The sequence below is a fragment of the Blennius ocellaris genome, assembly GCF_963422515.1.
Source record: "Blennius ocellaris genome assembly, chromosome: 4".
NCBI lineage: Eukaryota > Metazoa > Chordata > Actinopteri > Blenniiformes > Blenniidae > Blennius > Blennius ocellaris.
The window spans coordinates 5,226,993-5,241,500 of record NC_137653.1 but is presented as its reverse complement, the minus strand read 5'-3'; the positions used below and the strand labels follow the sequence as shown (position 1 = coordinate 5,241,500).

The window sequence follows — 14,508 nt, the reverse complement described above, 5'->3', positions numbered from 1 at the left end:
TGACTGGGCAAATAAAATGAGAAACGTTATAAGAAATAACTGAATAACTCTTCCATTGTAAAACGGCCAGTTTTAAGAAAACCTGTCATATTTTCTTCAATGTAATAATGTAAACTACAAAACCGTAGCCTCTCTATGATACTAGTTTAACAAGCATTTTGTGGGCAGACGAGAGGCGATGCTGCTCACTCCATTAGTGAGTAATAAAACTACTTCTTGAGGATTACATCACACTGAACAAAGTACCGAAACATTCTGTGACAGTGAATGACAGTGATAAGGACTTTATAATGAATTTATAACCTACAGGACATAAAAAGTCAATTTAAACTGGCAAATGAGAACATTTAGTTCCACAATATTCATTTCAGGGTTTTGTTTTGTTTTTTTGCACTAAAACACAGTTTGTTTTCTACGGAACAAGCACTCACGCATTATTGAAGCATGTCAACATTTGCTAATCATGTTGACTTTCATTCAATTATGAAGTTTATTGTTACAAGTTGTGTTTGCATGGCTTTACCTGTACTCATTTGTAACCCAATTAACGTTCAATAAAAAGCTGTCAACAGCTTTTTTTCCCCGTTACAATTAATTCTAAAACACTCAGTTTACAGTTTCTGACTGTTAACATTTGGCATTAGGGCTTATTTAGACTCCAATGATTTATTCATCATAGATACGTCAACATAGGGACTCAAACCACCAAGTCAAACATTTCAAAAACAAAACCATTACAGTCAAAGCAAAACCTTTTGTGAAGTCGTAAGACTTTACACGCTCCTCGCGAGCAAGTCTCAGCTGGTCTGGTTGGGGGGCATTTTTACAGCAAAGGTATGCGCAAGAAAGGTGCCGTGAAACAAACGCCATCATTAACCGCCTCTGGATGCCATCGTGTATACTCCTGACATGAGGTGAGGGACTGACTCACAGCCCTCCAGTATGTTACATAACAACACCCAGAACTCTCCACGTGTCGCCACGTCCCACGTCACAGATTACAACCAGGTAGACTTTCGAGGAAAGAAAAAAAAAGAAAAAAAAGAAGCTTTTTTTTTCAATTAAGCTGTAATCACTTCATTTAGACCAAAAGAAATTGTCCAATACTGAAATCACCCTCTTTATCTGAGTGTGTATTCACCACAGGCTTTAACATTACTCGGGTAGTAAAATATATCAAACTTACATCCACACAACTTCATCCAATTAGTCAAGTTCATTCTGCTCTTTGATTCCCCCACAGCAATTAAATGAAGTCTAATAATTGTCACTCGCACGTTGGGGTCAAACGGTGAGAGAAGCGAGATCGTATCACATAAAATACAAAAAACATCCAATTTACTGCGGTGCCTGGAGGCGGGTTTGACAGTGGCGTACACGCGTGGAAAAGATAGCATACGGCACTTCTCAACACATTCTGAGCAATAATGTAACTTCAATCAAATCAGACAGAATAGCGCTTTTTGTGCTAATGTTTGGTTTTTAATAGCTTTATATCATACGAGTGACCATATTTGGTAACTACTAATTTCTTCACATTTCTGTCAAATCAACTGAATTATTGAATGCATCGTGAAGTAGTGATTATCGGCCTGAAACTTTTTGTGTCGGGGTTTCCCTATTTATTGCCGCACCTGTGTGTTTGTGATTTTGTTTTTGGTACTCAGGCTTTCTTCAACGATAGAAAGACATGTTCATCTATCTTGTATTCTATATTTCCTTATTCAAGATGCCTGGAGTCAATCCTCGCTGCCTATGCGTGAAGGCAGGTTGCACCCAGGATGGCCACGTAATGAGGCAGGTAAATACTGCAGGACGAGCACAGAACTTTTTTTTTTTTTAAGTACGGAATACATTTGTTGTGTTGCAGGTCACATGTCCGAGTAAAGCCGTGAGCCTCCATTCTCTCTGACACAACTTGGAAAACGTTCTCATTGTGAGCAGCAGCGTCCAGTTGCTCCAGGGAGGGATTCTACGGTCAATGATCTATTTAAATATCGCTGATGTCACGAGTGACGATCGTCACTACCACCAGTTCCGTATAGTAACCTTTTGGTACGGTTCTCTCGGTACCACAACTTTTACAGTGGGGATGTACGAAAACCCGAAACGTACCGTTCCGGCATATTCTGAGCAGTGGAAACAAGGATTTAGTCGAGGTAATGTGTGGTAATTACAGTTTCGTTACCTTAGGATTACATGATATGCAACAAAATAGTAATTTTACCATATTGATTCAGGTTTATATCAAATTGTGACGTAAATTCACTCCATGACTTTGTGTGAAATCCATTACGTCTGTCCAAATTGTAACCGAAATGTCAAGCTTGTCCATTTTCACTTTGGGAGAATTACAATACAAGCATATAAAAAATACAGCAGTTGTTTGGATTACAAGTTGTAGTGAATATGAATAAAGGTTAGCCATTGTACAACTTGTAACCAACCAAGATTAAATACATCTTATTCTTCAAAAGGAGTTACGTACCTGTGGTGGTGGTTGTGCTTGAAGCTCCGGGCTTGTTGTTGTCCTCCGGTCCAGCAGGGGGAGACGTTTCAGGAAGTAGAGTGTTGTTTGTGTCCGTTTGTGATCCACCTCCTTTTGTTTCACCAGTACAATCCACGCTGATGCTTTCACCATTTTCTTTTGGCGTTTCCTCGTCCGCACTGTCATCAAACTCAAACGCTTCCCCTTGCTCCTCATCATCCTCCTCTTCATCCTCTTTAGGGGGTTGCTGGGACATCAAAGTCGACATGATGTCTGTGAAAAACAGTCAGAATTCAACATTGGTCAATTAATTTGCTCAGAAAACCAACTGACTCATTCAGTTGAGAAAAGTGTCTTTTTATCTGAGTGAACTCTTACTGCCGATGGACTGTAGTTTTCTTGCAAGTGAAAAGAAACGTACAAACATTCTGGAATTGATTATACTGTAATAAAACCGATGTTTTATACACATGGACCAACTCCATGGCCACGCCAGCAGAGTTTACTGACACTACACACATGACATATGGCCTTTAAAAAGGCCGTTAGGCTCAGAAGGCTTAGTCGCAGATTAATTAAGATGTTCCACACAAATGTAGAAAACACATGTCTCCACATCATGACTGTCTCGTTTCATCGTCCCTTAAATGAAAAATATGTGTGACAATTGTATAACAACTGCATGCATGTTTTAGACGTTTAATATTTCATAGAATTAAGGTTTATTGATACAGACATGGGTTTATTGCAAACATGCAATAGCGCTTAACTGTGATTCTTGGACCACACTCAAGAAACAGTCTAGAATTTAAATCGTCATTTGTGGTAATGGGAAATTGGATTTGCTGTTTGCACATATTCTAAATAAAAAAAGGAGAGTTTTCATGACGCATATTCCCTCAAGGTTATAAACTGCCGCGGAAAATGATTTTGCAAAGTGGAGGATTTCCTCTGTGTCTGTACTGTGTGTACGGTGCTGAGCAGCTTCCAGTTGTTGGGGTTGACGGAGCGGTTTGTCAACGTGAGACTTCTGCAAAAAAACCACCCTTAGACAAACTCCCGGGTTATGAACATTACTGATCACACCTGTTTGTTCAACCCGGATACCAAGGACCGTCACAATGTCTACTTTAGCTCTCATAAAACTTTAGTAGAAGCTGACAGCGTAATATTCCCTCAGTGTTTGTGTATGAATCCCAAACAAATGTGTATAATGGAAGGATTTGCTACCTCAAATTAATAATTTACCTTTTGGGATGCAGAAACATGTTTTATACATTATATATACCGTTTTTGTTATGTAATCTCAAACATGAGCGGGTGTGATACTAACATCCGAATGGTTTCATTCATCGTTCACTGTAACTGAATTCTGGGAACTGAAAGGTATTGCACTATAAAATATTGCGACAATACATTACTGTAAACAGCACAAGCTTATGAGAATTTCGAGCAATTACGGTAAAAAGCTGCTCCTGCTATAATTGGATTTGCGTCGTAAAAATTCCAATGAAAAAACAAGCAACAGTATTAAATATCTCTGCTGCCTGCCACACCAATGAGGAGCCGCTCTCCTGTAAAGGAAATCATAGTAGTGTTGCCATCAGCCAATTTTATTGCAAGCAGAGGACTGGATGTCAGTAAACTACTGTAAAATTTACAGCAACCTTTTCACAGTGTACTGACAACGCGATGTTGCAAAGGTAATTACGCCTTAATATTTACTTAGCTGCAGAATGAGAACAAGAGTCTGGCTTATTAAAGCATTCTCCATACTGGTGAAAGTATTATAGGTGTTATAAATATACTTACATGATAACGGTGGTCTTTATTTCATTCATTCTCAATAATTTGTGACATCTTATTCTAAGGAGATTTGCATTTATGCTTTATTCTAATGTGAATATATTTTGGAAACAAGCCCACACAAGGTGAATAAGCTATAACTTTCACAGCGGCAGTCCCCGAACCTAAACCCAAGCTTGATAAATGACCAATTTCTCATGAAATGTTTAAAATAAGTCAAGTTTAAAAGTAAGGATGCAGGAAAAGAACTATTTTCTGTAATATCGTGAGGTGAAACCGCACCCTAAAAGGACTGGGAGATGACGCCAACACCCGTTGGTTTATTCGACGTTGATGTACCGTGACCCTGATCTTTGAACTTTGACAGCTCATATTTGGGTAAACGTTTGCCAAATGTGAAGACATTCTCACATGCCCTGAAGCAGTAGTGGGTTACAGGTTAGAGGAGGTTTGCAAGTTTGATTCCCACTGTTGGCCTGTGAGCAATTTGCATGACGCTCAGCGTCGCAACATGACATCCTAGTATGTGTGTAGTTAAGGTTAGCCATAACTGTGACGGGTTAAATACAGTGAAATCATTTGAGAGAAAAGTATGCCACCTTTCTTTTCTCCCTGAATATTAACTTGAATCGCGATGCCTCATAATGCCTGAAATTCAATTGGCCGAGAGTGAGGGGTTAGTCAACCTCCCACCGTACCTTTAGTGGTGCCAAAAAATTACAGAAACATTTCAGATGAGGTCATATGAAGTTAGAGGCTCTGTAGGAAAGAGGCAGGGGCGGCTGGATGAATCAAACATGAGGCTTTCACCCCGAAGAACAATGTTGGTCGACTGAGCTCCTTTGACATTAAGATTCCGTGACAAAGCAGCGAAAGCAATGAAACAAGTTCACCCCTCCTCCTCTGGATCTTTTTTTTCCACACAGAATCAAGCTGAAACCTGCTGATTTTAGCAATCGAAGAACTTTTATTTGCTGCTACATCGTGGGACATGGATCCTATTCACCTGACATGACATCATGTTTGGCGCTGTCAACATCCATTTAACCTGAGGATGCAAGAACTACGACACATGTCAGTAAACCAGAACAATCAAGTCATCTATGACTCCCACCAGTGCCATTGAAAGATAATTACATTAAGCTACATGAGAAGCAAACAGTCGTGCATTTTTGTCTTCACAAGACCACCCAGTGTTTTAATATCAATAGTCAGTGTGTATGTGTGTTCCTGCTGTGCCGTCAAGTCTAACCGAAAGAAAAATGCTGACTTATTTTAAAGTGCCTCAATGCACGTTAGTTAGCTATTGTGACACAAGCGGTTTATGTACATACAGTAATATCACTCCATCATAATTTCTATGTTATCCAAGTTTAACCATGACGAACAAAACGTACATGTACTGGCCTTTGACTCAGAAATAGACTTTAATAAAAATGTTGATCCATGTCTTTAGCATGTCAGATTACAGAGGAGAATCATCAAGTTTTACCAGGAAAGCTGTCCCTTCTTCAAAAGTCGACTATTTCAATGTATTAAAATTTCATTATGCTTCTGTGGCCTTTGGACTCGTCCCCCTCCTCTGTACCACTAACGCACAGTTTCTCCATTCGGCCCACTCACTGGTCACATCAACAATGACTCTATTGTGGAGGAGAAAACTTCACTTCTGTCCTCAGAAAGCATTGTTGCAACACTCGTCACAGACCCGTTTGTCTGGAGAAAGCACCACTTAAGATCATCACGAAAACCTGCAGTGGAAAGGCTTATGTTTCGATAAAACTCTCAACTTCATGCTTGAATGGACAAAAATTACGAGAAAAAACAAAACAAAACAAGAGATGTACTGAATCATTTCACATTATTATTACCGAGCAGCAGATTAACTGGCACCAGAAATGAATACTTTGAGTGACAAGACTATGACTAAACTGAAATCCTTCTGCCTTTCCCTATAAAGTGCCCTCCTTAGTATTAAACCGACAGGTATCTTGAGCAACTTTCTTTGCGGAAAAAGCACTTGGACAATCCATCAAACAGATGCCAGCTTAGAAAAATAAAGAGCCCCAGGAGTGGGCCTGTATGAAAGCTATTCTTGAGGGGAAAATAAGACACATCACAGAAAAGAGATGAAACCAACTCCTACACACCCTGTCCCTGACCTACATAGAGCTCTGAAAACTCTCTTGCTGTGTACCAAATGTGGTAATGAGTGGAGAGATGTCACATGTGTACGAGGAGAAAATGAAGTATGGGTACACTTTTGTGGGGTGATCCATTACATGCCAGTGCCAGGATGCACATTTTCCGCGTGCCTTGCAACCCATAACTTTAATAAGCTGCACTGATGTGTTTGAAACACACACCACGTCCTACACTTTCATATTTTGTTCGGTTGTGTCATTACCGAGTTGCATCCTGTGGGTAGTTGGCATCTGATTTATGTTGAATGATTCCAACTCGGCCCCCTCCCGTACCGCAGCAAACAAAGCAGTAAGTATACGTAATCTCCGACTCGATTTAAAAACTGTTAGCTGCATTCAAAATCTTTCTATTGGGATTTTGCTCTATATTTACTTCCAGCCATTGCGAGAACGAGAGAGGTTTGGCCATTCCCAAACAAACCTCACAGCCATCGGTCAGTTGGCTGTTGTGTATATCAAATAGACAATGGCAGAAAACAGCAGCTGGTGACGACTGAATAAATAGAATTGGGAAATCTAACAGAAAGTCACCGAGAGCAGCGTCACTTCAGGGCTTTCCTCCGCAGAAGACGCACATAAACACTCAGCAGACAATGAAAGGCTCGCAGACCACTGACAACAATAAACAGTGCCAGGCAGAGACGCTTCTGCCTCTGGCTGTCCTTCCTTCTTCGGCTTCCCCGGTGGACTTCCTCGCGAGAGATATGAATGTGACTCGGCCAATTTAGCAACAGCAAACAGCTCCCCGAGAACAGACGGAATACGTCTTTCTCTGCCTGTCAAAAGGCATAACAATCCGAGTGGGAGGCGGCAGCTCACAGGCGTTTGAGAATTTCATGCAGTCACTTAAAACGCAGCGTCGAAGCCACCGAAGATTTCTGAACACACAAGTAGATAAGCCTTTTGCAAAAAAAAAAAAAATATATATATATATATATATATATACCATGAATGTTATGAATATTTTAAATTTCACTTTAGACAAATCTCAGTGGATTGTTCGCCAAGGGGCATGCGGAGGATTTTATCACACTGTAAACAAGACATGATAAGAAGGTTATCTCGCTGCACATTTAGAGATAGTTTATTCCTACTTTCCATCAAGTCTGCCATTGTGTCGCCATTTCCAAGACATGCAACGATATATTATTCATTCACAAATCAGTTTGGCCTTCACATGCCCTCTGCAGTGCCGCTCCACTGATGTCAGTCCACAACAGCAGAGATCTGTTGTTGTCACATTAATCAAGGACAAACGCCTCTACTTCCCATCTGCCATTTGTGTTTGCAACCCAATACTGTACTGAACATGTGTGCTGTGCTGCACAAACACAGAAAAGAGATAAGACTGAGCCAAACTCTCTTGCTGGACAGCGAATTTCTACAAAACATTTTTTTTAAAAAGAACAAGAAAGCGAAATCAAATAAATACATGTTAAGAGCTTGATAGTTTCAGCATATGACAAGTTAAAAATAGCTAATATCTAACACCAAGTTGTTTTGACTTACTGCAGTATTTTACATTTCATAAGAGTACCACCATACATCAGCTTGCCTAATAATCAATCCCTGGGTGGTGGCTGTGACAGGAACATATGTAGCGGAGGACAAGTTCAATAAGTGCTGCAGTCCCTCTCGACAGCCACTGGAAACGAAGGAAAGTAATTAGTTACTCAAAGGACTGCAGGGACCTTTTGATCGATGTCTTTTTAGTAATCTTACTATTCAAATATATGATACGTACAGCGGACAAAGTCATTTCTTGTACCTCAAGCAGACACCTCTGTCTCTTGTACATGCTATGCATGTAATGAGCTCTCCAGCAATTGCAAAATGCACTCCCACAATATTGGCAATGCATCGAGAAAAACAAATGTAAAATAAATTGTTAAAATCACTGCAATGGAGGCCAATTTGTCCTGACTTTCTGTGCCTAAATGATAATATGAGCTGCACACTATCGGGAGTAAGACGGCGTCAATATAACTATTACAAAGGGAGGGAAAGGAGGTCCATGTCATTATTTTAAAAACATGTGATCAGTTGGCATCAGTGGACAATTAGGCAATCCTATTGACATAGCAAACCATAGCTGTGATATATAGTTCATGAAGGATGTTAAATTACAAATGGATTTGAGTGACGAAGAACTTTCCCACTGATTCAACAATCTCCAAACCACTTCGTAATGGTGACAGCTGCCGCGCAAAACACTCCTTCCATCCATTGGGACGGGGCTTCAGTGTCTTGCTCACGGACACTTTGACAAACAGCAGATGGAGGATCGAACCTGCGACCGAAAGACGAGATTAGTACAATATGCAAGACTTCAATGGTACTATTTGCAAACGGAGTGGTTGTGGTGAGTCACTGGACAGTCTAGTCTCCTCTCAATCCAGCTCAGAGGTTTAGTTTGTGGTTGATTAATTCTTGCAAAGAGCTTCAGCAGCAAGAATCCTACTCATGCTGACACTTGTTACTTCTTGCATTATCGGACAGAAGATTTGAACACACTACCGTACTGTGTTCAAAAGAAATATTATATATATATATATTACATATTGCACCTTTATGTAATGCCAAAGTCCTTCTTGGTTTTCTTATAATCCCGATATCGTCACTACTGAAGGAAGAACAAGAAATAAATTGAAAAAAATCCAGAAAAAGCTTTCCTGAAAACACAAGAACCCGCAAGCAAATCACTCCATTCAATCATCAGTATTTAAGATGATCGATGGAAGCAAAGCAGATGTAAACTATCCATCATCAGCACTGCTTTATTGGGTGCGGAGTTGCAGGGTTCTGCAGCTGATCCCAATTTAGGGTTAACAATAAACCTCACATGCAATGTTTTTTTAGACTGTGAGAGGAGAAAACTCGCAGACAAGGAGAACATGCAAACTGCAAACAGAAAAGGCACGGCCTGTATTTGAATCACTATGAGGAGAGGAATGATGCAAACTACTGAGAAGAATTAAAATGCTGTGCAGGTTACTGAAATTAGTAATGGGTTTAATTAATATTGACAAAGCAGTCAGCACCTTGGGGGGGTCACTCATGACTACTTAAGAAAATAGGGTAAGCTCAAAAGATGCTCCATCACTTAAATAAAGGAAGCTGCTTTATTATGTGAATACGATTGATTCCTAAATGAAACAAACACATGAACGATTGATGACAATAAAAAGCATCAATGAATAAGGAAGCTCTTATTCTGTTAAGCTCATGTTTCTTTAAGGATGCTGATGTGTAATAGATAGTGTGAGACAAACGTTGTCAAGACGAATGTGTTATTTCAGGAATAATGAAACACTCATCTTAAATTAAACAGTTTAGTAAAATCATAACATAGTTGCTTTTTTCCAGGAGACAACAATTTCAGAATCTGTGATCACTGAAGCTATTATTTTATTAAAACGAGGGGAAGGAAGCCACTGAATCCTCACCAACTATAACTGCTATTAATTTCATGATGGTATCAGTTACTAAAGTGTTTCTGTGTTACACAGAAAACTATTCTCTCCACAGAGGAGAGAACATTTACCAATAACAAAACGGCTATGTCTGAGAATGGATTAGCACATCCCGATAGGTATACACCACACCTCCAGACTTCACAGACTCCAAGCCCACGCCTGGGTGTCGTCATGACTGGCTCCCATGGAGATCAACAAAACTTGAGATTGCTGTTTTCACCAAGCTGAGTCATCCAGATCACGTATGAAGTAGATTTGTGTTTAATCAGTGCAATTCCCTCCCAGAAAAATTCACAAACTGACAAGCAAGCAAGTTCTTTAAAAAAAAATAAAATAAAAAATCTGTTTCTTATTCATGTTGAATAAATTGTGTTTACTCACGATGACATCCAGTGTGTAGTCATGGCTCGGTAATAAGATCTAAAAACTCACTTTGTGGCGTATAGTTCAGAGTTTGTAGGACGATGCCGTGCGATGTGCTCGACTGATCTGCAGTTTGCCCACATTAAATATAGTGAAGACTCAGACCAAAGCAAACAAACTGAGGAGAATGTATTTCCTATTGCCTGTCAAAGACTTTGGGTGAACTTTCCTCTGCGGGTAGATTAAACGTCGGCCTCCTCCACCTAATCGAACGGAGTACGTGGCAGTACATCGATGTCATGGACGACGTTTACGTAGATCTACATCAGATGTAAACAGCTCCAAACAATTGGCACTTTGAAAAGCACAGTGACCAACATCTCGACTTCCCACGGTCTGCTGTTGCCTCCGGCATCAACTTTGACAGTGGGGTGTTTTATATATTTAGGCTAAAAGGCAACAAGGTGCCAATCAAACCAAATGTGACAAATGAAAATAAACTCCCAAGAAAAAATGCCGGCTTGTTCTTACATGAACCGTTTCAGAGTTGCTCTATCATTCTTCAAATCTCTCTGCACACCGAAGGTGAGCATGAGCCACAGGTACCGAGGTGATAGTTGTGGTTCACCAGTACTGTTGTGTTCATTCAGCCTTGGAGTCCGTTATCAGGAGGGCAAACCCATAATAGTCATGTTTTGGTCACACGGTGAGACTGTGACAATAAAACACCTGAGATAAGCTTCAGCGCTAAAAACATCCCTGAATTTCTTTCACGAGTTAATTATTGAACATTCCCAGTGGATTGCAGTCGTGGTGTGTCATAGAGGACACCATCAGATATTCGACAGGCGTGTCAGCGCTATCAAATGACTTGATTGTGCAGTTGAGTGCCAAGGCCTTACATGTATACACATGACTGTGTGAGAACAAGTTTTTTTTTTTTTTTTTATGGTTTTTTGGGTGGCAAAATAGGAGACAGTTCCCCATTGACAGCGAAGTCTTTGTGGCAGTTTCAGGCCATGTGTGCAGGGATTGTTAATGTCTGTTGGAAGGGCTGAACTGTGAGTAAGGAGGAAAAAAATCTGATACAGTGACTCCATGGAGTTTCTTAAAAAAGGAGGGGAGGGGGGGGCTCTTGGATATCCGGCAAGTGAAGCAGAAACATTGGCCTGGCGCAAAATGCAAATGAGTTGGTCAGAGGTCCCTTAACTCCCCCCCACCCCCCCCCCCCCCCCTCTTTCTCTCTTCCGTGTCCCCTCTATTCTACTGGGAGCACAGAGGCGGCATGAAATCCATCCTGGGAGGGGCTATTGTACTCCGGGAAGTAACCGTCAAACTGGAATGGTGCAGGCCAGACCCTGGCCCGGGAATCTCTTTTTATAGCCCGAGGCACCACAGGAGTTGTGCAGTGCAGCTGAAAAACAGTCGACCAGAGTGGGGTTTGGGTTGGACCCCCTCTCCCTCTCTCTCATCCTTCCTGGTGTCTGTTGCAGGAATTGCTGCTATCATAACAAGGCCTCTCGCTCTGTGTTTCTGCCGGCTCTCAGGCAGACTCGGGTGTAATCGTCCATGATGATGGGTGTGTGTGTGTGTGTGTGTGTGTGTGTGTGTGTGTGTGTGTGTGTGTGTGTATGTCTGTATGTGTGTATGTCTGTATGTGTGTGTGTTGTCCAGCAAAAGGCCACACGGGTATCTGCCATCCTCCGCTCTCCTCCTCCGCATTCTCCGGTCTTCTCAGCTGCTCCCTGTAAAGCTACCAGACTGAAACACAGAGGCACAGACCAGCACCACCATCCCACCCCCCCACCATCCCACCCCCCCACCCCCAACCCCACTCCATCAATAACCCCCATGGACAAAGCTGCTGTCTTTGCAACATGCTAACCATGCTGGGAGAAGGCAAGCACAGAGAAGAAGAGGCACAATGAAGGAAGGAAAGAGGGAAAGTGCTTGCAGGACAGAGGAAATAAACACCCCTCACCTCCTCGTCCAGAGTGGTTTGTCCTCCAAGAAGCTCCAAAGCACACCCCGTTGACCCTTTAATCCTGGTAACCTCCCATACACTCCCAGCCTTTACCACACTGCCGGCTCCACGCCACCCATCTTTACAGTGTCAGTGAGGGCTGCTGGTGGCTGAACACAAGACTGGATCCTCCTCTGCTGTTTACTTTCCCACAACTTCTCCCCCTGCACCGTGAACACCAGCAGACCAGGGTGAGGTAACCCTCCCTCCTCTCTCCTCCCCTCCCCTCTGTCTCTCTTTCACTCTCTCTGCCCGTGTTCCTCCCTCTATCTCCCCTCTCTGTCCCTCTCTTTTTTAGATGCTCCTCCACCCTTTAGCCCGTTCAGGCTCATTCTGTCCTTTCTTTGGTTTTTCCTCCCTCCTCCCTACCCTCCAGACCCCTTCTGCTTCCCAGACAGCGGCACAATGCAGGGGGCGGGCTCTCACTGTCGACTGGCAAATGGGAGGAGAGCGCAGTCGAGCGTTCGACCAATGAGAAGCTTTGGGACTGACGCTCTGACCAATAAGAGGTGACGTATTGAGGAAGTAGGCGGGACAAAGAGGATTTGGGGCACAGCGGTCTTGCAGCACTTCCGCACTGGAAGAAGGCGCGTGCTCTGTGCTCTCTGCTCCCTGGAAGCAGTTTAATTAATTTCTCTCTGAGATTTGTAAGAATTTAATAGGGTTATCTAGAATTAAAATAAACAAATGTTTTCCTGAGCCCAAGATATTTGAAGCATGCACTCAAAACAACTCACAATAAATGTCATACATTTCAACAGATTTCCACACCCCTAAACAATGATAATCATATCTGTTCGTATTCTAATGTAAGCAGTGACTTTTTTTTACAGAGAAAGATTCTGGATATTAGAAATTTCAGGTCATTAACAAATGTGTTTTTATAGTCAAGGCAAATTTATTTCTATAGCACTATTCAGACATAAGGATATGAAGTCAGCATATTGAAACAGGGCAATTAAGAATCTTAATCTTAAGCAGTTAAGATTATGAAATAAAATAAAACAAAGCACTTAAGGAAAGCTTAAAAAGAAGAATAAATAAAGTGAAAACTATTAAGATAAAGGTAATGAAATAAGTAAACAATTGTTAATTGGAAAGCCTTTCGGAAATAATAGTGTTTCAATGCCTTATTTAAAAGAAGTGATTGTGTCAGCAGTTCATGAGAGTTCAGGACGTTTGTTCCACAGACTAAATGCTGCTTCACCTTGTTTGCTTCTGGCTCGGGGAACACTGAGAAAACCTCTTCCTGAGGACCTCAGGGATCTTGATGTTTCATATTCTACAAGTAAATCTGAGATGTATTTTTGCCTGAGACCATTCAAAACTTTACACAACCAGAAGTCAGATTTTGAAGTCGATCCTGTGACAGTCATACAAGCAGCCAGTGCAGTGACATAAGCACATCTGTATGTACTCCACCCTCTCCGTGTTGGTCAGGACTCGCTGCAGCTGTCTGATTTATTTTTTTTTTTTTTACTCAGACCTGTAAACACACTGTTACAATAATCCAGCTGAGTACAAATTAAATGCAGTAAGACGTTTCTCTCATTCTTGTTCAGTCAGGTATTCTTTAATTCTTGCAATGTCTTTTCAAGTGGCAGTAAGCTGATTTTGTTGTAGATCAAGATGATATTATTGTGTTACTACATTTAAACATGCAAAAATAAATCAAGCAATAGTAATTTTTCCCTCATTCATTCATTCATTCACCAGATTACCTACACATAGTTTGCATCAACCTTGTAATAAACGACAAGCATCAACTCAAACCATTTCAGAAAAATTAAAATGACATTAAAGCAATCTGGAGCTTTGTCCTTGAGTTCATCCTCTAATACTAATTAATATGTACATGAGTATTTAAATTGACAGTTTGCACATTCTCGATGCGCATATATAGGATTTATCAGAGTACTCTGGCTCCCAGTAGTCCATTTGAGGTTAGTTAATTATTCTTAATTGCTATAAGTGTGAATCTGTGGTTTGTCTGTCTCTTTGTGTTTATTCTGTAATGGACTGGTAATCTGTCCCAGGTGTATACTGTCTCCACACCAGTCTGCTGGGTAATCCCTGAACTGGATCAAGCAGTGCAGAAGGTCAATGGATAAATAACTTTGAGTATTAATCACTTTTTACCTGTTAGAC

General features: G+C 41.1%; 1 protein-coding gene across 2 annotated transcripts in view; it reads right to left on the bottom strand.

The window, feature by feature from the left end:
• Nucleotides 1-12,510, bottom strand: part of arhgef10la (Rho guanine nucleotide exchange factor (GEF) 10-like a) — a 125,688-nt gene extending 113,178 nt beyond the window's left edge. For both annotated transcript variants that reach the window (XM_080494940.1, XM_080494941.1), the window contains exons 1-2: nucleotides 12,319-12,510; nucleotides 2,489-2,761 (exon numbers count right to left, since the gene is read on the bottom strand). In XM_080494940.1, coding sequence (XP_080351066.1) covers nucleotides 2,489-2,756 — 268 coding nt within the window. In that variant the 5' untranslated portion in view covers nucleotides 2,757-2,761; nucleotides 12,319-12,510. The remainder of the gene's footprint in view (nucleotides 1-2,488; nucleotides 2,762-12,318) is intronic.
• Between the last annotated feature and the right edge of the window lie 1,998 nt (nucleotides 12,511-14,508).